Below are 23,776 nucleotides of genomic sequence, written 5' to 3'. Positions count from 1 at the left end.
AACACTGATGGTTATTTGTACAATCTGATCATCCTGACCCTTACATGTTACATATACAGGCAAGAAATTCAATCAAAATGCCTTAATAATCTGTCATTACATTAAAGTGCCTTAACTTTCTGGCTTTGCATGCCTTACTTAAATCTGGCAATTTGAAAAATGGCATATACAAAATTTTTCACTCAACATTTAAAAAAATACCAAATCCAAATGATTGCTAAATTATAGTGTGACTGACAAGGAGCTTTACACAGGCTAAGATGCCTAACAATTCAAAATAAATGACATTTTGATGTAAACTTCTTGACAGTTTTAGTTTTTTAACACAAGATAAAAAATAAAAAAACCTGTCTACTTCTATCAGTCTTCCCTGCTGCATGACAAGTTTAATAATCCTGTTTCACACCTGGCTATATATCTTCAGTCTGTTCCATCTGGGTAAAACAAAATTACTAGCTGCTTCAGAGTAAGTGATGCATCTGAGGTAGCATGAAAATAATTTCATCAAGTCATTTTCATACTTTAGTATCCTCAGCTCTACACCTAAAAGTCATCACCTGCCATAAAATCTTATTTTATAACAAACAAAAATCAACTGTATTTACTAAATCTCATATCAAATATGGGATCTGGGGTGGGAGAACCATTTTACCTCAAATGCCATAAAGAACAGACACAAGTAATGTCCTTTAAATTTCCTGTCAGTATCAAAGCAGAATGCACACACAGAATTGAGGAAATGTGAATATGTGCTTTTCTGTGAATAAGCAGTGATACTGGCATGTTATAAAGATATTATACTACTTACGCAAGTAACGCTACCAAATGTTACAAGACTTAAATTTATTGCCAGACTGAGACTTAAACTGAAGACCTCTCTAACGCTGGACATGCATGCTAACAAAGCTATCCAAGCCAATGCACTGTTCATGTGACATCTTACCCCATATTACTGGAGACATATCCTTGTGTGTCCATTACCAATTACCATGCAGGTTGACACAATTCATGGTCAGACAAGTCTCCAACTCCAGAACTCTAATACAAGAATTCTAGCCAACTGGGTTATCTGAACTGATACACCCAACCTATTCCCATTGCTTATCAGAGATAACTCCATTTGTGTCTAAAAACCATGATCACATACCTCTGTATGAAAACTGAATGTCAAACTTTTGGCATCTATGAAGAGAGTTTCTTATGCTACCAAATGTCACAGGGGAAACAATCACAGCTAAGTTGGGTCTCTGAACTGCAGACCTACTTAACTCTATATAGTCACACTACAAAGAAATCTACCTCAGTTTAATTACTGGCTGTAAATGTTTAGCAAATCTGCAGCTTTGTAAATCAAAATGGCTGTCAGTGAACTGCCCATATTGTGTTATGTACATAATCAATACAAAACAATATCCTGATGAAACAAAAGCTGATTGTCCTATAGTTGTCTTATATGTCAGACACAAAAGGTGCCTGGCCTAAACTTGTCTTATGTGTTAGACGCAAAAGTGGCTTGTCCTATACTTATGTGTTAGAAACAAAAGCTACTTGTCCTATATTGATCCTCTGTGTTAGACACAGAAGCTATAGGTCCTATACTTGTCTTATGTGTTAGAAACAAAAGCTACTTGTCCTATATTGGTCTTCTGTGTTAGACACAAAAGCTATAGGTCCAATACTTGTCTTATGTGTTAGAAACAAAAGCTACTTGTCCTATATTGGTCTTCTGTGTTAGACACAAAAGCTATAGGTCCTATACTTGTCTTATGTGTTAGACACAAAAGCTGCTTGCCCTTTACTTATGTGTTAGACAACAAAGGTGTCAAGTTAAATGAATCCTTCCACAGTATGGCAGTAAGAATACTGTGAATGAAACAATGATAGTTTCAGAAAAGTACTTCATGTACACAGCCATGGACCTACATTAACTGTCAGCTGACAGCCTGTAAGGTAGATTACATATAAATAAATTAAACTCACTTTAAATGAAAGAGTGACAAAAGAGTGACATTTCAGTTGTTTTAAACCACATACATGTTAAAACTTTTTGTAAACACCACTACCTTACTAGAGTGGTAACAAATAAAGCCATTCTAAGCCCAGATCACCTGATTAAATATGCAAATATTTCATTATCAAACATGATATTATTCAATGATGAACATTGTTGCACAATCTGTTCCCGACTGGTAACAATGTCAAAACCCATCAACTTGACTGGTTATCAAACTTGTCAAAAATCTTAACTTCTAACCTGCACTAAAATATAACCAGAATTGTGCTGACATGCTTTTAAGACAATCCAAAAAGTTTCATCAAAAAATCTGTTTATAAATAAAGCCTCAAGAGTGCGAAGGAGCACCTGTTCATGGATGGATGATGCAAGAGACACAATAGAAGTAGGATTATTTCATAAACTCAACAATGGCCAGGTGAGTTAAAAATGTGTAGTACATTATATGCAAGTGTAATTCATGTTGTACTTTATCACATATTCTGGATACACTTGATAATTGTCAAAGATAACAAAAATTTCAGGATTTTTTACATCATCAACACACGAGTCATACAAATCACTGCATGGATTTCTTGGATCCTTAAGAGGAGGTCGAGTATATGTTTTATCACCCGTTGTGTAATCTCCAGCCACAACTCTAACAAGAAACACAATACAGCAGTTTCCACGCTCAGTATAGCGATCTGCAAATTTGGCAGTCTTAGCAAAGTAACTTCCCTTGCCAAGTCGTGTTCCTGTTGTCAGTCCACTGAGACGGAAATCAAAACCCTGACGGCAGATGGCTTCTATGTACTGCGACTGAGTCCCATGGAAAAGATATAGTTCTTTCAGGCCTGGATTCTTCCTTTGCATTTTTTCCTTTTTGCTGTAAATAAAAAGGCTCAATGACAGCAATTTCAACTAAGTCTAAGGTACCATTAAACATCAGTTATCTGACTCCCTGGGGTATGTAGATTTTGTTTTGAGTGTGATTATCTAGATAAATAATAAAACAAATAAATGATTAATCCCAGAGTTCAGTTCATTAGTCTGGATCAGCAAAATGCCCATGATAGTTGGTCTACGGATAATTAAATTACAGTAATTTTGGATTTTTATTTTAAAATCAGTCAATTTACATATGCATATCAACATACATAAAAAAGTTTATCGGTCTTAAGTGTTTTCTGCTTCAGTGTCATATAAAAGATGTTTTCAATAAAGTCAAAATTCCAGACAATAATACATAATTGAGGAATATGCAAAACTTACAAATATGCCTAGCAAACTTTATTTATCTAATTAAATAGATTTTTTGCCTTCATTATAATAACACCATTGCTGTCAAAATGTTCCAGTCCCCAAAAAGTTATAAATGTATAAGAGACTTACAGATTTCTGTAAAAGCATTAAAATATAATCAGGTCATCGACTTATGACCATGGTAGACAGGAAAATTTCATGGCTCTAATTTTGATAATTGTTGTGCTATTCTGCAAACAAACTTCTGGTCAAATCTACTGATGTACAGAAAAAGAGATCAATGGGAGGAAAACTATGTGCCACCATATGCTATCACAGTGGATGCATGCAAAAACATGAAATACTGACAATGTTGATGTTTTTAGAGGTCTCATAAATTAGTTTGGACAATTTACTATACTTTCATGTTCTCCAATTTAAAAAATCTTTATCAATCTTTATAATGACACTGTTTCTATTTAACAGCATTGAAGTTTTGATAAGAATGTTTCAATTTGTTGGCAAAAGTAGGAACACTACATTTCTTTGTTTCAAACTTCATCTTTTAGTTTGCTGCAGAATACAGTTAACACACCAGTGGCAGTATTCTTAAATGTGTCTTTATCTTAACAGGCGATAATATCTTAAGACACTGTTTACGGACAGCCAAACTTTATTTCCCAAGATAATTACTTTACACTTTGCAATTTTCAGACATAATTTAAAGAATTGTATTTATGCACTTATGTGTTTGGTTACAAGTTTCAAATTTAGTTCTACAAGTAAGAGTATCAGAATAAGACAAATCATGTAAGAATATGAGAAAGCCTGCCAGTAGCCTCCTGGAGTTAATGGTTCTTGTCAGGGTTTTCCCTGTGTTTTTCCTCCACTAGTTATACTGGCTGCTATGTATAGCCTATCATGTGCTGAAATAAGGCATTAAAGCCACACAACTGTGGTAAGATAATATAAACTGATTAACATCATTGTCATGAAGTGTAAGAATGGCTTGATTTTCTTCAGAAACGGCCATGACAAGTCATATTATGATTGAAATTATCCCAAATTAGGAGAACCAAAGTTTTATTAGATCACATACAATGATGTAGTAAATAATATTTTTTTAAAGCTATATTATTCACCTGATAAGGAGAAGAAATCTAAATCACAAAATGAATAGAAGTATTGTCACCCTTTATTAAAAGAGAAAATCACTGATGTCAAAGCCGTTATGTAAAAAATATTGTTAAACCCTTGTACAGAGGATATTTCTAATTCTTGCACCATCATATAACATATTGGTGACACATGCATTTTGGATGTACATGTACAATAATGACTTGTATTGGTTTAGACAGGTTATTTCAGTCAATGAAGAACTGCATGCATATTTTAAAATGCAAACTCACACAGGAAGTACAAGGATTTACCACGTTTTTGCCTCTAAAAGTCATCGTGAACCATGAAAATATGCATGAATATTCTGACTGGTTGCATATAGGAAGTACAAGGATTTACCACGTTTTTGCCCCTAAAAATCATCGTGAACCATGAAAATATGCATGGATATTCTGACTGGTTGCAGAATTTGTCATTAAATAAATGGAAGCAGATTTGGCAAAATAAACCTTGAAGGTAATTTTTGAAATAGTCACATTGTCACATACAATCTTTAAGAAAATCCTTGAATGAGACAGGTTTTTTTTAACTTGTTGAACTTTGACAAAATCTCCTTGAACGTCTTGAAGGAATGCAAACAGTTAAGAGTAAATAAAATATACCAATGTTTAAATTCAGGATTGATGTTACTTACATTCATTCAAAAAAATTTAAAAATAATAAGAACTGGGAGGATAAATGATAAATGTCACTGGTATGTATTATGTTGTGGTGGCATGTTTATCACATTTGCAAATGGATGACTAATTCAGTAAGAAATGTAACCCAACTTGGAATGAAATGTGTTTGCAATTCAAAATAGGAGCACAACCCACTTTCCCTAAGAAAAGTGTTGCTTGCAGGTTTTTTGGAAGCCCTTGAAAACCTGTTGAAAAAACTCTCTAGGACTGTATGAACAATTAAGCAGTATTTTATTTCAGCAGTAGGTGGGAGACTAGAAGGAAGGCCATAAATATTGCTAAATGAACCAATTAACTGATCCGGTTTATGCAGTTCAGTACTGAAATTTATACAGTACTAATTACAAAAAAAATTACATTCCAATACTTATTAATTCAAAAGAATTTATAAAACACAATAAATAAGTATATCAGTTTTACGTTGTTTTTTCAAAATACTTTATGATCTATTGAAACTATATGTGACTTGTATAAATGATAATATTTACAAATATGTGTACTTGTTGCATTTAACTCGATTTTAGTTTTTTTTTTTCTTCCTCATGGTGGTGTTGACAAATGTCTAAAAATACACTTGCCCAGTCAGGAAAGCAGTAAAAGTGTTAGTTTCCCAGTCTAAACTCTTACTCAACCAGTTATAATTACTGAAACATGAAACTGATGATGTTGAGTACCTATATTCAACAATCTCAAAGGTTGTTATATTAGAAAAACCAACAGCCATTCCTTAGTCTGCAAGGTTTATGGAAGTGATTGGAAAATTCACTCAACTGCCATAAATTTTCATTTGTCATTATAAGTTGGATGAATGAATTTTCAACTTCTGGCATGACAACACATTATTATGCAGTTTCACATCAGTGAATACTGTGAATTCATGACTGCCATGTACCATAAATGTAAAGGTCCATGTTCAGATGCAGATCAATATGTGAAGACAACTGGACCCCAAACCCAATTCATCAATTTAATTAATAATGTAATGTCTTTGCAAAGCCATAAATATCAATACCCTCAAAGATACTGTACATAATTGTCTACAAGTCAGGTCCAACTGCAAACAACACAGACCCTGATCTGCCATCACACAAGGTGCCAGCAGATCAGGGTCTATGTTGTTTGTTCTGCTGATTACTCCTAACAAACCAAATAGACCCAGATCTGTTGGCACATTATGCAATAGCAGATCTGGGTCTATGCAGTTTGCAGCTGGATCCAACTTGGATGTGGGTATATGGTACATGAAATCATAGTACCCAAGAAAATGACAACCTGACTGCAACATACATGTATCTTGTTTTAAGGTGACTTCACTTTAGAGTGCACAAAACTGTAATGATTCCATGAACAGAGCTATAATGAGATAGCATTGTATTTTCATAGCTTTAATAGGATATCTCCATTCAATACTTACTTATGGTAGTTAGACCAAAGTTCACCATTCTCAATTCTTTCTATGCTGACTATGGATGTTGTGCTTGGCATACTCTCCATAAACAAGGTTTCCACTTTCTGATACTCCTCTCGATTGAACTTCTTCTTCACCTAAAAGGAACAGGCTCAATTAAAAATGTAATAATAATAGCTATTAGCTAAAATGTAATAATTGCAGCTATTAGCTAAAATGCAATAATTACAGCTATTAGCTAAAATGTAATAATTACAGACATTAGCTAAAATGTAATAATTACAGCTATTAGCTAAAAATGTAATGATTACAGCTATTAGCTTAAATGTAATAATTACAGCTATTAGCTTAAATGTAATAATTACAGCTATTAGCTATGGCAGCATCAAAGGGCCCTGCTCATTCCATTACAATTTGCTCAGAAAACACTTCCACAGATGATCGTGTGTCAAGACACAAAAGTTAGGAGAATGGGAAATCAGGGAACACATCTCCTCCAAATGATGATATGGATTTGTTCGAAACCCAACTCATTCAAAGTCTTAACAATATAAAGGTGCATGATACATTTAGCTGAAATTGACAGGATGGGTACTTAGGGGGTATAACTTCAGTAAATGACATTGTAAAATGCTGGAAATCAAACTCATTAAGTGTCTCATCAATATAGGGCCTCTATACAAATTTGGTCAAACCAACAAACCTGGTAAAGTGTAGCTGACAGGTAATAAGGGGCATAACTCTTGTAAATCATGTTGAGGAATGCTGGAAATTAAGTTCTAATTAATATAAGCCTTTTACTATATTTAGTTAAAATCGAAGAGAGCTTGGTAAAGTTCTGCTGTGAAAACAAAAGTCCAGAGATCATGGACAATTGAAGGACATAACTCCTGTAAATGATGAAAAGGAAAGCTGGAAAATGAATAAGAAACTGTTATAAAAAGCTGCATTTGACCTATTTCTAACAATCCTTGTGAAAGATAAGCCGTGGAAATGAAAATGGTGGTGGGGAAGAATAAACAAGGGCAATAACTCCACCATATAATGACAGTTATGGCTGGAAATCAAATCCATCAGAGGATTCATCAATATAAAGTTGCATAATAGATTTGGTTAAACATTAATGCATGTAATTCCCAGTAAAGTTATCCCACAAAAATCAAATTGTTCATGGACAGACTGTGGACAGCAGCCCTACTTGACCATCTACTGTCAAACCTGTGCTAAAGCTCACCTCTTTTAAACAACCACCTGATCACAAAATCTGATTCTATATTATATATTTTAGTTGCCAAAAAATTCGTAAAGGAACAATTGTTTTCACAGATGACTTCTGGGTTTGGATGCTTGGTATCTTCAGACAGATTTCACTGTATATAACATATCCCCATCTACAAACAGCACATGCCCATGTCTGCCATAACTTAACATGATGGCAGATTGATGGCATTCACTAATACGGTTCTCTGAAATAAATGATCATGATCTGCAGGTGCATAATGTAATGAAGGTCAGGTTGTATGTATTAAAGATGTTTGCTTTTGTAAAATATATATTTAAGATCTAGAAATGACATGGTCATTACATTACAACACCATCAATATCATGTGACTTGCTACCTAAGCTGACCATGTGACAAAATATCAAGGTAATGCTTTTACCTCTGGGAGATATTGCAAATAAAATAATGGTGTTGCAGCTTCATCTCTCATTAAATAATGAAATTCTTTTGCAACAATTACAATAACTGTCCTGCGAAAAAAAGTGATAAAGTCATTTTAAAATAACAAACCTTAGGAATTCATTGAAGACTTACAACCTGTTGTAAATCAGCCTGGCAGGCTTTTTGTTTCAGAAACCACTGTGATCTCATAAACTGTGTCATATGAAAAAAAATCCACACACTTTTACCAACAGAAACATTTACCAACACATACTTTCCAACACACATTTTTCTTTATGTATTTAATATGAGAAATCTATGATCATGAACCTTTAAGACTGGTTTTATGGACAATTAATGTTAGTGTATTTTTCCCCATGCTTTCTGATTTAATGACCTTATGCTGGGATGGATATTCAACTAAAGGCAGCACAAGAAAATGCACATGAGCATATACATTATACAGGGGTAAATAGATGTTTGGTTTTGAAAGGCACTATTCAGTACATTATTGGCTATATCATGCCTTGAAATGTGAACTACCAGGTAAGTGCATTTTGCAAGGACAGAGGGAGACAACTCTAACTGGCCTAAGCAGATGAACCTGTGATTTTTGGGGCTCACAAATCCATTGCTATACCAGTTGAGCTATCATGACTCCCTGCACAGAAGTAAATCTGATAGCAAATTAAAAAGGAGTTTATATTTCGTGTTTTCTAGTACTATGTAAAAAAGAAGAGTCTTGCACTAACAAACAAAGGCAATGTATATGTTGAATTCTGGGCAACACAAGCAGCCTGGGTTGGAAGCACATCTCCTGGCCACACACAATGAGCAACAAAGTAGGAAGTTATATTTAGAAAACACACAGCACGTGATATTCATCATGTGCATATACATGTTTAATTTGGCAACAAAGTAACAGAATTTATGTACATAAATACATCCATACAAGTTTCATTCCTTCATCTCAAATGGGTAACAAATTACCAAGCAGAAAGGAAAGTGCAAAAAAAAACATTCAACATACGACATGAAGCCATAGGACTTCCAGATTATATTCCAATGCAGTACATGGCAAACCTACTAATGATGACATATTTACACCAAGCTGCATCCCTTCATCTTGGAAAGCTCCAAAGATAAAGGAGTAGAAAAGAAAGTGTCATAAACATGAAATATTGAGCCATCTTTTATGTGTTTCTGTATCCCCCATAGTGTTGGTGTTTGTTTTTCTGTAAAAACATCAAAAAGAATGAATTTGGAAGAAAAAAGTATTTATTACTTTTGTTTCAGGGTTGCTCTTTGCTATTTGCATTTTGTTATTTTATGGTAGGTCATGCTCAGAAGGTCCCTAGAGCTGATCGTCTTTTTTTCTTCCCAGTTCATTTTTTATGACATATACTTCCATCCTCAGACACTAGCTCCTGCACTGGTTTCTATGTCATGGTCCCTAAATTTTAGTGATCTTGACCAAGGATCAATCTAATGTCTGTGTGTGTTATATGTGTATGGCAGCTGGTTCTATGTCATAGTCCCTAAATTTTAGTGATCTTGACTAAGGATCAATCTAATGTCTGTGTGTGTTATATGTGTATGATATATTGTTTTATTATGTTTGTGTTAGGACTGGCCATATTCTATATTTTAATTTGTATTTAATATTTTTAATTTATTTACTTTTTTATTGCATACAAGAAAGAATGGTGAAGGTATAATAGTTGCATAAAATTATGTATTGTGATTATATATATATATATATATATATATATATATATATATATATATATATATATATATATATACACACACACACACACACACATACACCCACACACATACACCACTCCCACAATAACTCACATCCTGGTATCTTGTGAACCCACTATCACATGGGGTCAAGTGCAGATCCCATATTTTATACCAGAAATTTTTTTTTATCCATATTGGTTGAACCTTAAGAAAATCTTGACCAAATTTGGTAACTGAAACGTTTAATTATCACTTGTTTAATGGTCGGACATGGTAGATAGGACCTGGAAATTTTAATCAACATTATCAAATGATCAACTTTTAAAAAGAAGTCATATAATTTATTACAATTTCTTTCCAAACGACATATTTAGTACAATGTAATTAAAGACATTCAAGGAAATTTTGAACAATTAATGTCACTTACACATGGTGTATACAGTACATTAATATTTAAATGCCAGTAATTTTTTATTGAGTGAAATTTGTGTTATAGTTTTATCTTTTAGTTCCTCTTAAGTGTAATCATCATAAATGTAATGTGTATTTAAATGTAAAATGTGTCAATCTATGGTAACAGCTATGTCTGTGAGAGTTTCTCTGAGAACATGCTTAAGTGCTGACCGCGTTTTGATAACTGACTTGTGGAAGTATTTTATTGTTGCACTGAATTAAAACCTGGAATCCCTTGTATTATCACATTAATTATGTCTTTTGAATCAAGTAAAAGCAGTGGAATAAAAGAAAAATTTAAAAGTCATGCAAATCTTATGTACTTAAAATCTAGCGGCCCTGGCTGTATATCGGGTGAAGTCACTTTAGCCGATCATTCATACACTGTTAAAAATGTTATTACGTATGTAATATATAAGTAAACTACCTTAATTTAATTGACTCATTCATAGCTGTGATCAAGCATAGCAAAGCAACCAAGCGAAATTAAAACTTTGTCAAATAAAGAGCTTGGTTTCAAATATTTGGACCATTGTAGGCAAATGAGTTTCAGAGAATTCCTGAATTGTCACTTAGAGATATCTTAAAGGATGATAAGAAGTTTCACTATTACTTCTAATGAAATCATGACATCAATACTGTACCAACTGAACAATACAAAAATTGAGTTTCAATGTAGATGATATTCTCACGAAATAAATGTTACTAGTTTTTTTTAAAAAAGGAATCTTGTTGGGTGGTATATCTATAGTTAGTCTTGTTCCCTGCTTCATTGATCCCCTACTTGGTACTATACTATTAAATACCACTTCATGAACCAGACTAATCAACAAAATAAAAAGCTGTGACGTAATTAATGCACAGATGCTTTTGCAAAATTGTATGTTAGAATAATGTTAACAATCTTTGACATGTTGGATGTTTTGAAAATAAATGTAATTTATACAGAATAACGAACAGCTTCATTAGAAAAGCGCATTTTTGACAATTGTTATCAATGTGATTGTAAAAAAAAAGGATTCAGTCATTAATTTTGTAGCTGTATACATACATATTTGTTGAGTTCCTCCCCTCCACAGTAATTGTATATTGTGAAAGGGGATAAAAGTCTCTCAGCGCTGCATCATGGATAACGTAACTAAATACAAAATACTTGGTGAACACCGATCTATTCATTAGTGACGATAGCAGTTATCTTCTTGTTCAGTGGTTTAATTACCTACTGGATAGAACAAATACCTAACACAAAAGGGAGATAACTAGGTTACCAAAAGCCTCAATAGTCTTAAGGTCTAGAGAGGTATAAGCTCAGACAATCAGATGCAAAATCATCTCAGATTCTACCTGTTATAAAGCTAAAGCAAAATCATACTTAAAATGGTCTCAAACTCAGCCAATCAGACACAACCCAACCAATATATAAAAAAGTGAAACTAATTAAGAAGTTGGATCAAAATCTGAAAAGAAATATATTTGCTACAGTGTTGACAAGCTCGGCTAAAAAGATGCAAGATCATTTAACATACATGGACCTCAGTGATGATCATGCTCAAACGAGATCTTGATAATATAAAGCCTATTTACTAAGTCTAAATAAAATCCAATTAAAAAAAAAAAATATAAAGTTTCCAAACTTGGTAATAATACGCAACCAATCAGATACAAGATTACCTCATCAATATACCTGATGATCTAATAGAGGGTTAAAATTTCTGATGACAGTAACTTGTGTGTAAAATCTTTTCTAAATTTTTCAGGCATTTTTTCTAAAGATGTTGTTAAAGCTGTTTTTTTCTCTTCTTCCTGTGATTCCAGCCTTATCTAATGACAAAGCAACATCATTTGTCCAAACTTGAAAGCTTTAAAGGTCTTGATACTGAATGATCACAGTCCACTCTGGTACAATTTGGTGAAATGACCATTTCATATTCAGTTGGGGTGGCAGTATCTGGGATTTTCTTTCCAAACAGGATTCTTTTCTTCTTTTACCTCAAGAAATTGTTGGCTTTATTTCAGTAAGGAAGATGCAAATCAGAACGAGGCCCCAAGTGGCCGAGTGGTCTAAAGTGCTCACCATTCTGGATCACTGCCATCTCACCTCTGTCTGTGTGGGTTCGAGTAAAAAAATTCGGCTAGCATGGGTACATGGGAAAGCCTGCCAGTAGCTTCTTGTGGGTTGGTGGTTCTTCCCTGTGTTTTCCAGGGCTCTTCCTCCACCAGTTATGCTGTTCTTCCTCCACCAGTTATACTGGCCACAATGTATAGCCTATCTTGTGCTGGAAAATGGCATTAAACCCTACAACAACAACAACAACAAAAAGCAAATCAGAACAACAGTTCATTTCAATGAGAAGTCAAAGTGGGTGGGGGCAGGCTGATAAAGTTTTAAAAGTGGACTTATCATGTCAGATTTAAAATAAATGTTAACAAAACAGTTAAATAATCTACTGAATTAGATCATCTAAGACTCTACAAGTTACTATGAAACAGACTGAACTTGAATTTACCTACCTCAACTTTGTTGAAAATATCAATTACATCCTGTCCATGTTGAACATCCCAAGTTCTGGGCACAGGGCATTGTTTCATCCCTATTGCTGCCCCAGGAACTCGTTGTGAGGCCAACACTCCAGACTGAACCGGCCTGAAAATGTACCCAATATGAGTAAACTTAACAAGGTGCAATACAAACTATGTTCAAATGCATAATCTTGGTGCTGTCTGGTGTAAATCAGTACATAAAATGTATTTTGGTAGAATCCATTCTACTGGATAATGCCAACACCTGAATTAGTGTTTTGTATGTAAGATATAGAAATGTATTCGCTTCATTGAGATTTAATGCAGTGAGGCACAGGATGCGTCTTTAGTTAGGAACTGAACAGTGGTCTTGATGTTAGAGATTTGATAAGAGATTTATCATGTGCTCACTATAAAGGTTAAATTATTTTACCATCTTCGACATGAAGTCTGATATGGAATTTCAGGTCATAAATATCAGGGGATATGGAATTTGTCGTTATAAATACCAGGAGATATGACATTTTATGTCATAAATACCAGTGGATATTTAAATTTTGTGTCATAGATACCAGGGGATATGGAAGTTTGTGTCATTAATACCATTGGATATGACAATTTATGTCATAAATGCCATTGGATATGAAATTTTAGGTCATCAATACCAGGGAATATGGAATTTTATGTCATCAATACCTGGAGATATGGAATTTTATGTCATAGATACCACTGGATATGACATTTTATGTCATAAATACCATTGGATATGAAATTTTAGGTCATCAATACCAGGAGATATGGAATTTTAAGTCATCAATACCTGGGGCTATGGAATTTTAGGTCATAAATACCAGGGGATATGGAATTTTAGGTCATAAATACCAGGGGATATGGAATTTTAGGTCATAAATACCAGGGGATATGGAATTTTGTGTCATTAATACCATTGGATATGACATTTTATGTCATAAATACCAGGAGATATGGAATTTTAGGTCAATATTAACAGGGGATATGGAATTTTAGGTCACAAATATCATGGGATATGGAATTTTAGGTCACAAATATTATCGGATATGACATTTTAGGTTATAAATACCATTGGATATGAAATTTTAGGTCATCAATACCAGGAGATATGGAATTTTAAGTCATCAATACCAGGGGCTATGGAATTTTAGGTCATAAATACCAGGGGATATGGAATTTTAGGTCATAAATACCAGGGGATATGGAATTTTGTGTCATTAATACCATTGGATATGACATTTTATGTCATAAATACCAGGAGATATGGAATTTTAGGTCAATATTAACAGGGGATATGGAATTTTAGGTCACAAATATCATGGGATATGGAATTTTAGGTCACAAATATTATCGGATATGACATTTTAGGTCATAAATACCATTGGATATGAAATTTTAGGTCATCAATACCAGGAGATATGGAATTTTAAGTCATCAATACCAGGGGCTATGGAATTTTAGGTCATAAATACCAGGGGATATGGAATTTTAGGTCATAAATACCAGGGGATATGGAATTTTGTGTCATTAATACCATTGGATATGACATTTTATGTCATAAATACCAGGAGATATGGAATTTTAGGTCATCAATACCAGGGGATATGGAATTTTAGGTCATAAATACCAGGGGATATGGAATTTTGTGTCATTAATACCATTGGATATGACATTTTATGTCATAAATACCAGGAGATATGGAATTTTAGGTCAATATTAACAGGGGATATGGAATTTTAGGTCACAAATATCATGGGATATGGAATTTTAGGTCACAAATATTATCGGATATGACATTTTAGGTCATAAATACCATTGGATATGAAATTTTAGGTCATAAATACCAGGGGATATGGAAATTTATATCATAAATCCCATTGGATATAACATTTTATGTCATAAATGCCATTGGATATGAAATTTTAAGTCATCAATACCAGGAGATATGGAATTTTAGGTCATAAATACCAGGGGATATGGAATTTTAGGTCATAAATACCAGGGGATATGGAATTTTAGGTCATAAATACCAGGGGATATGGAATTTTAGGTCATAAATACCAGGGGATATGGAATTTTAAGTCATAAATACCAGGGGATATGAAACTTTAGGTCATAAATACCAGGCGATATGGAATTTGAGGTAATAAATACCAGGGGATATGGAATTTTAGGTCATAAATACCAGGGGATATGGAATTTTAAGTCATAAATACCAGGGGATATGAAACTTTAGGTCATAAATACCAGGCGATATGGAATTTGAGGTAATAAATACCAGGCGATATGGAATTTTAGGTAATAAATACCAGTGGATATGAAATTTTAGGTCATCAATACCAGGGGATATGAAATTTTAGGTCATAAAATCCAGGAGAATAAAGCGCTCAGCACATTGCCAAGACCTGTATCTATTTTCATCATCTCTTATTTCTTAAAAGCTCAACTGGGACATTAAAAACTGTGTACGAGTTGGAATTCTTCATGACTTTACTTAACTGAGAGTGCTGATTTAAGTATTTTCAAAACACTAAACCATGAACCCTCACTGTGTTGTAAAGAAACCATGTACCCTCACTGTGTTGTAAAGAATCAATGCACCCTCACTGTGTTGTAAAGAAACCATGTACCCTCATTGTGTTGTAAAGAAACCATGTACCCTCATTGTGTTGTAAAGAATCAATGTACCCTCACTGTGTTGTAAAGAAACCATGTACCCTCACTGTGTTGTAAAGAAACCATGTACCCTCACTGTGTTGTAAAGAAACCATGTACCCTCATTGTGTTGTAAAGAGAAAATTGTCATGAACTGTGTTGTAAAGAAACCATGTACCCTCACTGTGTTGTAAAGAAACCATGTACCCTCATTGTGTTGTAAAGAGAAAATTGTCATGAACTGTGTTGTAAAGAAACCATGTACCATCACTGTGTTGTAAAGAGAAAATTGTCATGAACTGTGTTTGAAACATGTTTTCCAACAATCAACTTGGATGTCACAATAAAAAGATCCTACTGATCAATGTGACAGAACCAGTCCATCATAAATCAGTAGATCAGTGAGACCTTTTTATCAACATAAAATTTACAGAACCAGTCCATCATAAATCAGTAGATCAGTGGGATCTTTATATCTACATAAAATTTACAGAACCAGTCCATCATAAATCAGTAGATCAGTGGGATCTTTATATCAACATAAAATTTATATGTTTTAAGGAGAATGAAAACAACTCAAGGACATTTTGGACAAAGTAACTAACCCTTACCGTTAAAATAAAAGACATTTTTTAAAACATGAATCAGATTCTGACTGCAAATGTTACAACATTAAAATTTCTGCAAAAATTTAAAAACAAAATAAAATCTACAAGCACTTTTAATTTCCCTCACACAATAACTGACTGTTGACCACTGCTGGCATTCACTGTGATTATTAAGTTTCACACTTAATAGACTCAGTAGTTTTCTGGTCCAGATTTCTCTCTGAATCACTCAGTATTTTTTGGAAGAATGAAGAACGACCTCTCCATATCAGCACTGAAATGTGGCAATGACAGAACTTTTGATCCAGTCTAAAATAAAGACTTTAAAGTGGGTGTTTATGCTACAAAAGAATAATTGCATGACACATACAGTACAAACTTTGTACCTTCATCTTGAGTGCCACCAACTTCAAGTCCGATTTCCAGAAACTGTTGATGCTTTAATATTTCCATGCTGGTGTTTTTTTTTAGTTTTGAAAGAAAGTGTACATTTTTTGGCATTTTGACAGGAATTAACCAAAAAAGGTTAAGAGCTGCCGTTAAATATTACTCTTAAAACATCTTGAAAACACAGAAAATTAGAATAAAAATCAGAATACTCGCATAAGTATTTCATCATATCATATTTTGGCCAGTCTCCTTTTTATCCCACCACCGTCAAAGGTCAGCCGATTTTAGTAAAAGACTCAGAGGTCATCGTGGACAACCTTTAGTCCCTTTATAAAACCTCAATAACTATCCTGCTTTGCCACTGAACTCTCCAAATTACAACAATAAGGCAATCAATTCACAGCTTTTTGTTTACGCAAGTCAGTCTTATTCAGATTACACAGCATAAATCATAGCGCAAGTTGTTGAACTGGTGGAACAGTTCTGGTCCCCAGTAGAGTGGTTCTGACTGGTTTCTGTAATGTGCAGATAAAAAGACCTTTTTTTCCTTCAGATTATGCAAAATCTTTTAACTTTAAAAAAGTGGCAAATTTCAACTATAAAACGGTATGTGCAGTAGACAGTCTTTAAAATGGTATTTATGTCCTAGTGCTGGTAGATTCCCATGTCCATGTATATATATATATACACACACACACTGTTCTCCTCATTATATTGCAATAGCCATGTTCAATTACAAAATAAAGCATAATGTGCTGAACTGTGTTATACCAAGAATCATTATATACGCAGAACCACAAAATACTGACAATAGCGTAATATACAGAACCATGGTATAGTGATCACTATCCAATTTTTTAAAAAAATAATAGAGTTTTCAAAGGAAATGAAGATTTAAGACTAAGTTTGACCTTGCTTTACTTCAACTCATACTGTCATACATCAGCATTATTTTGGTCATTGGGTCCATAGCAGTACTGCATTATATCCAGAATTGTGTTATAACAAGGTGACTGTGCTATAATGGAAGAATGCTTTATGTACAACAAACCATAGACGAGGTATGTTGTGTAGACACAGAATATGCTGATTTTGTTAAAATAACAGGTAATATTTGTTTTGGCTACTTATATGTTAATGACTGCAAATCTTGATGGATCATAATACTGAAGTATGCAGATAAATTTTGATTTACTTTCACCATCTCAGTTTGAGAGTACTATTTCACTAATATTTTTCCACCACTAAAAATTCCCACTATAGGGTTACAGAGCCTTTTATGGGATCTCCATTTATCTGACTAAAACTTGAATATGTGAAACCATGGATGACATGTAACAAGCTGCAAATGAATGATGATAAAACTGAGGCCATTCTGATCACAACACAAAGACTTTCTCATTCACATCCTTTACCTCAAACAATAAATATCAGCAGCACCAACATTAAATTCACACAATCAGTACAAAACCTAGGTGTTACTCTGGACAGTACTCTCACAATGCACCAACATGTCATGAACATATACAAGGCTGCATATCTTGAGCTGAGATGCATCTGCTCAATTCGCAAATATCTTTCAGTTGATGCCACTAAAACACTTTTGTGTTCATTAGTACTTTCAAGACTAGACTATTGTAACTCAATTATGTCTGGTTTCATCTCAATATCTGCTCCAGAAACTTCAGAAAGTTCAAAACACTGCTGCTTGGATCACACTTAGAGTACCATGATCAGAGCATATATCCCTGCTGTTCTGTACCCTACACTGGCTATCCATTCGATCCAGAATCAAACACAAAATTTATTCTCTGTGCTACGTTTCAATGTTGGACTCTAGTCCAACATACCTATTCGACCTCACCCATGTGTACACACCAGCAAGATACTTACGCTCCTCTTCTGACAATCATATACTCATTATTCCCACTATGAAAACAAAGTCATATGGACAGTGTTCATTTGCAAACCAGGGCCCAGCAATGTGGAATGAATTGCCCACTGAACATAGACACAAAGACAAAGTGATCACATTCAAGAGGGCTCTCAAAACTCACTTATTTCGACTGCAAGAACAAACTTAAAGACCTAATAATGTTTCCTACCTTAAATATTCTCAGCATGTTTTTAAATGTTTTCTAATTTCATGGTGTTTGTTTTTGTAATCATATCATTATATGTTTTTTATCTTATAGGTGTTGTTTAATGTTGTAAAGCGCTCAGAGCTTCTAAAGATTAGGTGCTATACAAAGTCCTCATTATTATTATTATAGTGTGCACAACTTAGAGTTATCTAACATGCACATCTTCTTGATAGTAGTCCAGCCTACAACCATTATAACCAGACTTCCTGTCCGACTTCTTATGATTGACAACCATTATTTCCAGACTTCCTTAGCCAACTTCTTATGATGGACTTTTGCTGTCAAAGGTCATATTTCTTGTGCTTGTGACTGCTAGTAACTATCAACTATAACCTTTGAATAAAAGTGCACAAACTGTTAACTTTTCACAAATTATGTGCCACACTGATGAGAAGCTTCCAACCAATTATTGCAGTTCAGGGGAAGTTTCCAAATGGGTCATCAAGGAAGTGACATCACTGACCAACCAATTAGATAATATCATTAGTTACTCGACTATGAGAACAGCATGACAATTAAGGCTGGTACCAGTAACATGAAAAACTCTGAGAACTTAAAGAATTAAAATTTTAGAGCAATAAAATAAAAGAAGCCTAATAAGAAAAAACAATTTCAACATAAATAAGTAACCAAACATATATTTTGTTATTCATCTGGTTTGGTGTTTGGTATTTTAAGGCACAACAACACAAGTAGGTTATTTTAGTTCCAAAACAATTAGAATAAAGTGCCTTGCCCAAGAACACACTAAAGTAGTCAAATCAAGCTGATATTATGGTAGGATTCTGACCTTGCAACCATGTGTCTGCCATACAACCATTAAACCAATGCAGCTTCTGTCATTATTTATAATAAAAATGTTAATATTCAATGCAACACAAATAACCCAACTTTTTCTGTACATGCAAAATTATGCATGTGGCTCAGTGTAAAGTATATAATGTCACGCAGTATTGTTGTTGTTGTCCATGTGTATTCCTCTTATGTAGAAGCACACAGTCAATATATACAAAATGCCAGTCAGTTCACACAAAACTAATGACTCTGCTTATTTTATGTATCATGCCATATTACCCCCTGTAAACATAGCACGCATTATTTAATATTATACCATATTTACCCATGTAAAGCAAGCATTCTATTTCATATTTTATATCATATTTACCCATGTAACGTAAGCATTCTGTTTCATATTATACCATATTTACCCATGTAAAGCAAACATTCTGTTTCATATCATACCATATTTACCAATGTAAAGCAAGCATTCTGTTTCATATTATACCATATTTACCCATGTAAAGCAGGCATTCTGTTTCATATTATACCATATTTACCCATGTAAAGCAAGCATCCTGTTTCATATCATACCATATTTACCCATGTAAAGCAAGCATCCTGTTTCATATTATACCATATTTACCCATGTAAAGCAAACATTCTGTTTCATATCATACCATATTTACCAATGTAAAGCAAGCATTCTGTTTCATATTATACCATATTTACCCATGTAAAGCAGGCATTCTGTTTCATATTATACCATGTTTACCCATGTAAAGTAAGCATCCTGTTTCATATTATACCATATTTACCCATGTAAAGCAAGCATCCTGTTTCATATTATACCATATTTACCCATGTAAAGCAGGCATTCTGTTTCATATTATACCATATTTACCCATGTAAAGCAAACATTCTGTTTCATATCATACCATATTTACCAATGTAAAGCAAGCATTCTGTTTCATATTATACCATGTTTACCCATGTAAAGCAGGCATTCTGTTTCATATTATACCATATTTACCCATGTAAAGCAAGCATTCTGTTTCATATCATACCATATTTACCAATGTAAAGCAACCATTCTGTTTCATATTATACCATGTTTACCCATGTAAAGTAAGCATCCTGTTTCATATTATACCATATTTACCCATGTAAAGCAAACATTCTGTTTCATATTATACCATATTTACCCATGTAAAGCAAACATTCTGTTTCATATCATACCATATTTACCAATGTAAAGCAAGCATTCTGTTTCATATTATACCATGTTTACCCATGTAAAGTAAGCATCCTGTTTCATATTATACCATATTTACCCATGTAAAGCAAGCATTCTGTTTCATATCATACCATATTTACCAATGTAAAGCAAGCATTCTGTTTCATATTATACCATGTTTACCCATGTAAAGCAGGCATTCTGTTTCATATTATACCATATTTACCCATGTAAAGCAAGCATTCTGTTTCATATCATACCATATTTACCAATGTAAAGCAACCATTCTGTTTCATATTATACCATGTTTACCCATGTAAAGTAAGCATCCTGTTTCATATTATACCATATTTACCCATGTAAAGCAAACATTCTGTTTCATATTATACCATATTTACCCATGTAAAGCAAACATTCTGTTTCATATCATACCATATTTACCAATGTAAAGCAAGCATTCTGTTTCATATTATACCATGTTTACCCATGTAAAGTAAGCATCCTGTTTCATATTATACCATATTTACCCATGTAAAGCAAACATTCTGTTTCATATCATACCATATTTACCAATGTAAAGCAAGCATTCTGTTTCATATTATACCATATTTACCAATGTAAAGCAAGCATTCTGTTTCATATTATACCATGTTTACCCATGTAAAGCAAGCATCCTGTTTCATATTATACCATATTTACCGATATAAAGCAGGCATCCTGTTTCATATTATACCATATTTACCCATGTAAAGCAGGCATTCTGTTTCATATTATACCATATTTACCCATGTAAAGCAAACATTCTGTTTCATATCATACCATATTTACCAATGTAAAGCAAGCATTCTGTTTCATATTATACTATGTTTACCCATGTAAAGCAAGCATCCTATTTCATATTATACCATATTTACCAATGTAATGTAAGCATCCTGTTTCATATTATACCATATTTACCCATGTAAAGCAAGCGCCCTGTTTCACATTATGCCATATTTACCAATGTAAAGCAAGCATCCTGTTTCATATTATACCATATTTACCCATGTAAAGCAAGCATCCTGTTTCATATTATACCATATTTGCCCATGTAAAGCAAGCATCCTATTTCATATTATACCATATTTACCCATGTAAAGCAGGCATTCTGTTTCTTATTATACCATATTTACCCATGTAAAGCAAGCACCCTGTTTCACACTATGCCATAGTTACCGATGTAAAGCAAGCATCCTGTTTCATATTATACCATATTTACCGATGTAAAGCAAGCATCCTGTTTCATATTATACCATATTTACCCATGTAAAGCAAGCATCCTGTTTCATATTATACCATATTTACCCATGTAAAGCAAGCACCCTGTTTCACATTATGCCATATTTACCGATGTAAAGCAAGCATCCTGTTTCATATTATACCATATTTACCGATGTAAAGCAAGCATCCTGTTTCATATTATACCATATTTGCCCATGTAAAGCAAGCAAGCTATTTCATATTATGCCATATTTACTAAAGATCAATCATTACAGACATTACATACTGTGCTAGCAGATAAGAGTGTGTATGTGTGTGTGTGTGATTTTGATTTTTTAACATAGATTTAACAATTTTTCAGTCTTATCGCTACGATGTATGTAGTGTGACAATTTATAGTGTCTAGCACTGAGGTATCATGCTGCAGACATGTAGCATGATGTCCCACCCAGACACATTATCCTGACACCAGGCCAGCCAGACCTAACACTAACCTCTTAATGCTGAGCGCCAAGCGAGGCAGCTGTCAGTACCATTTTTGTAAGCATTTGGTATGACTCGTCCAGGGATCAAACCCATGACCTACCGCATCCAAGTGGACACTCTAATCACTAGGCTACTGGAGCAGTCGCATATAAGAGACTATAATGTTTATTAAACCTATGATTTCAAGTATATGGGGTAGAACCTGATCAGATGGCATAGTATGCATTGGCATATCACTTTGAATCTTCATAGAATATTGTTGCTTTCTGCATGCACTATTCACCGAGACTCTTAATAGGACAATAGGATTTCTGCATGCACTATTCACTGAGACTCTTACAATGCATATTTTAAAATACTAAAAAACATCAATTCATCCCCCCAAAATGTTATCTTGAGAATCTGGAATAAAACCTGGTTTTTACTGGAGAACTGGGAATTATCTCATGGGACTTGGTGGGAATTGGGAATTATCTCATGTGATTTACCAGAGACAGGGCTAGAGATGCACGAGATGCTACTAAATTTAGATTCTCTCTTGCTTTTTACCTAATGTCCATCGGTTGTTTCTGCATTTGTTGTGTAGAAATGTGGAAGTATTAATGGTTTATTTCAACAGAATTGGCTATTTTCTATCAATTTAAAATCTCAACTATAGCAGACCCTTGTAACCAGTATAGTTCATGAACCATCAGACATAAATAAATGCAATTTGGTATGGATCTACATCTGCCTTTTAATGGTTTTGTTTTGTCAACTCCGTTTGGGAGAATAACTGTCATTGTCAAATAACTGTTCATCTTTACATAGGGTGTTGCAAGGCATAGTTAAAGAACCATTCGATACATTATGATATTCAGTATATCAATATTCCTTCAGGTGTTCTTCATAACAGCGACAATGTATGTTAGAAAATGTAAAAGTTACAATTTTTTAACTGCCTGCTGTAAAAGAAATTTTTTTTCCAAAAGAAGCCACTAAAAATGCAATTTTTTATAAAGTTAAAACTGACATTGACTTTAGAAGAAACATCACAGAAACATTCTTCACCTGTTGCAAAGGAAGACATATAATTAGAAATGAACCTCTAATAAAATATTTTACTTTTGTAGCACATTTTCTAAGGCTCCTAAAACGTTTATTCAAAATGGGTCAAATGCTTTGCAGGAAATGCCAAATATACATTTTCCATTTGGTGCTATGTAGCAAATAGCTGTTAAGAAAACCACCCAAAACAAACATCCGGAAGAACACGTCTTGAAAAAATGTTCCCACCAAGCTTGAACAAAATAAGCC

At 33.7% G+C, this 23,776-nt stretch overlaps 1 protein-coding gene across 1 annotated transcript in view; it reads right to left on the bottom strand.

The window, feature by feature from the left end:
- Positions 1–2,113: 2,113 nt before the first annotated feature.
- The window catches only part of LOC149782056 (protein mono-ADP-ribosyltransferase PARP11-like), a 31,573-nt gene continuing 9,910 nt past the window's right edge, over positions 2,114–23,776 (bottom strand). Inside the window, exons 5-7 of the mRNA XM_089933480.1 lie at positions 12,885–13,017; positions 6,512–6,642; positions 2,114–2,882 (exon numbers count right to left, since the gene is read on the bottom strand). Coding sequence (XP_089789606.1) covers positions 2,456–2,882; positions 6,512–6,642; positions 12,885–13,017 — 691 coding nt within the window. The 3' untranslated portion in view covers positions 2,114–2,455. The remainder of the gene's footprint in view (positions 2,883–6,511; positions 6,643–12,884; positions 13,018–23,776) is intronic.

This window comes from Sinohyriopsis cumingii, chromosome 15 (assembly GCF_028554795.1).
Source record: "Sinohyriopsis cumingii isolate HCF-2022 chromosome 15, ASM2855479v2, whole genome shotgun sequence".
Taxonomy (NCBI): Eukaryota; Metazoa; Mollusca; class Bivalvia; order Unionida; family Unionidae; genus Sinohyriopsis; species Sinohyriopsis cumingii.
This window is presented reverse-complemented; position numbering and strand designations above follow the sequence as displayed.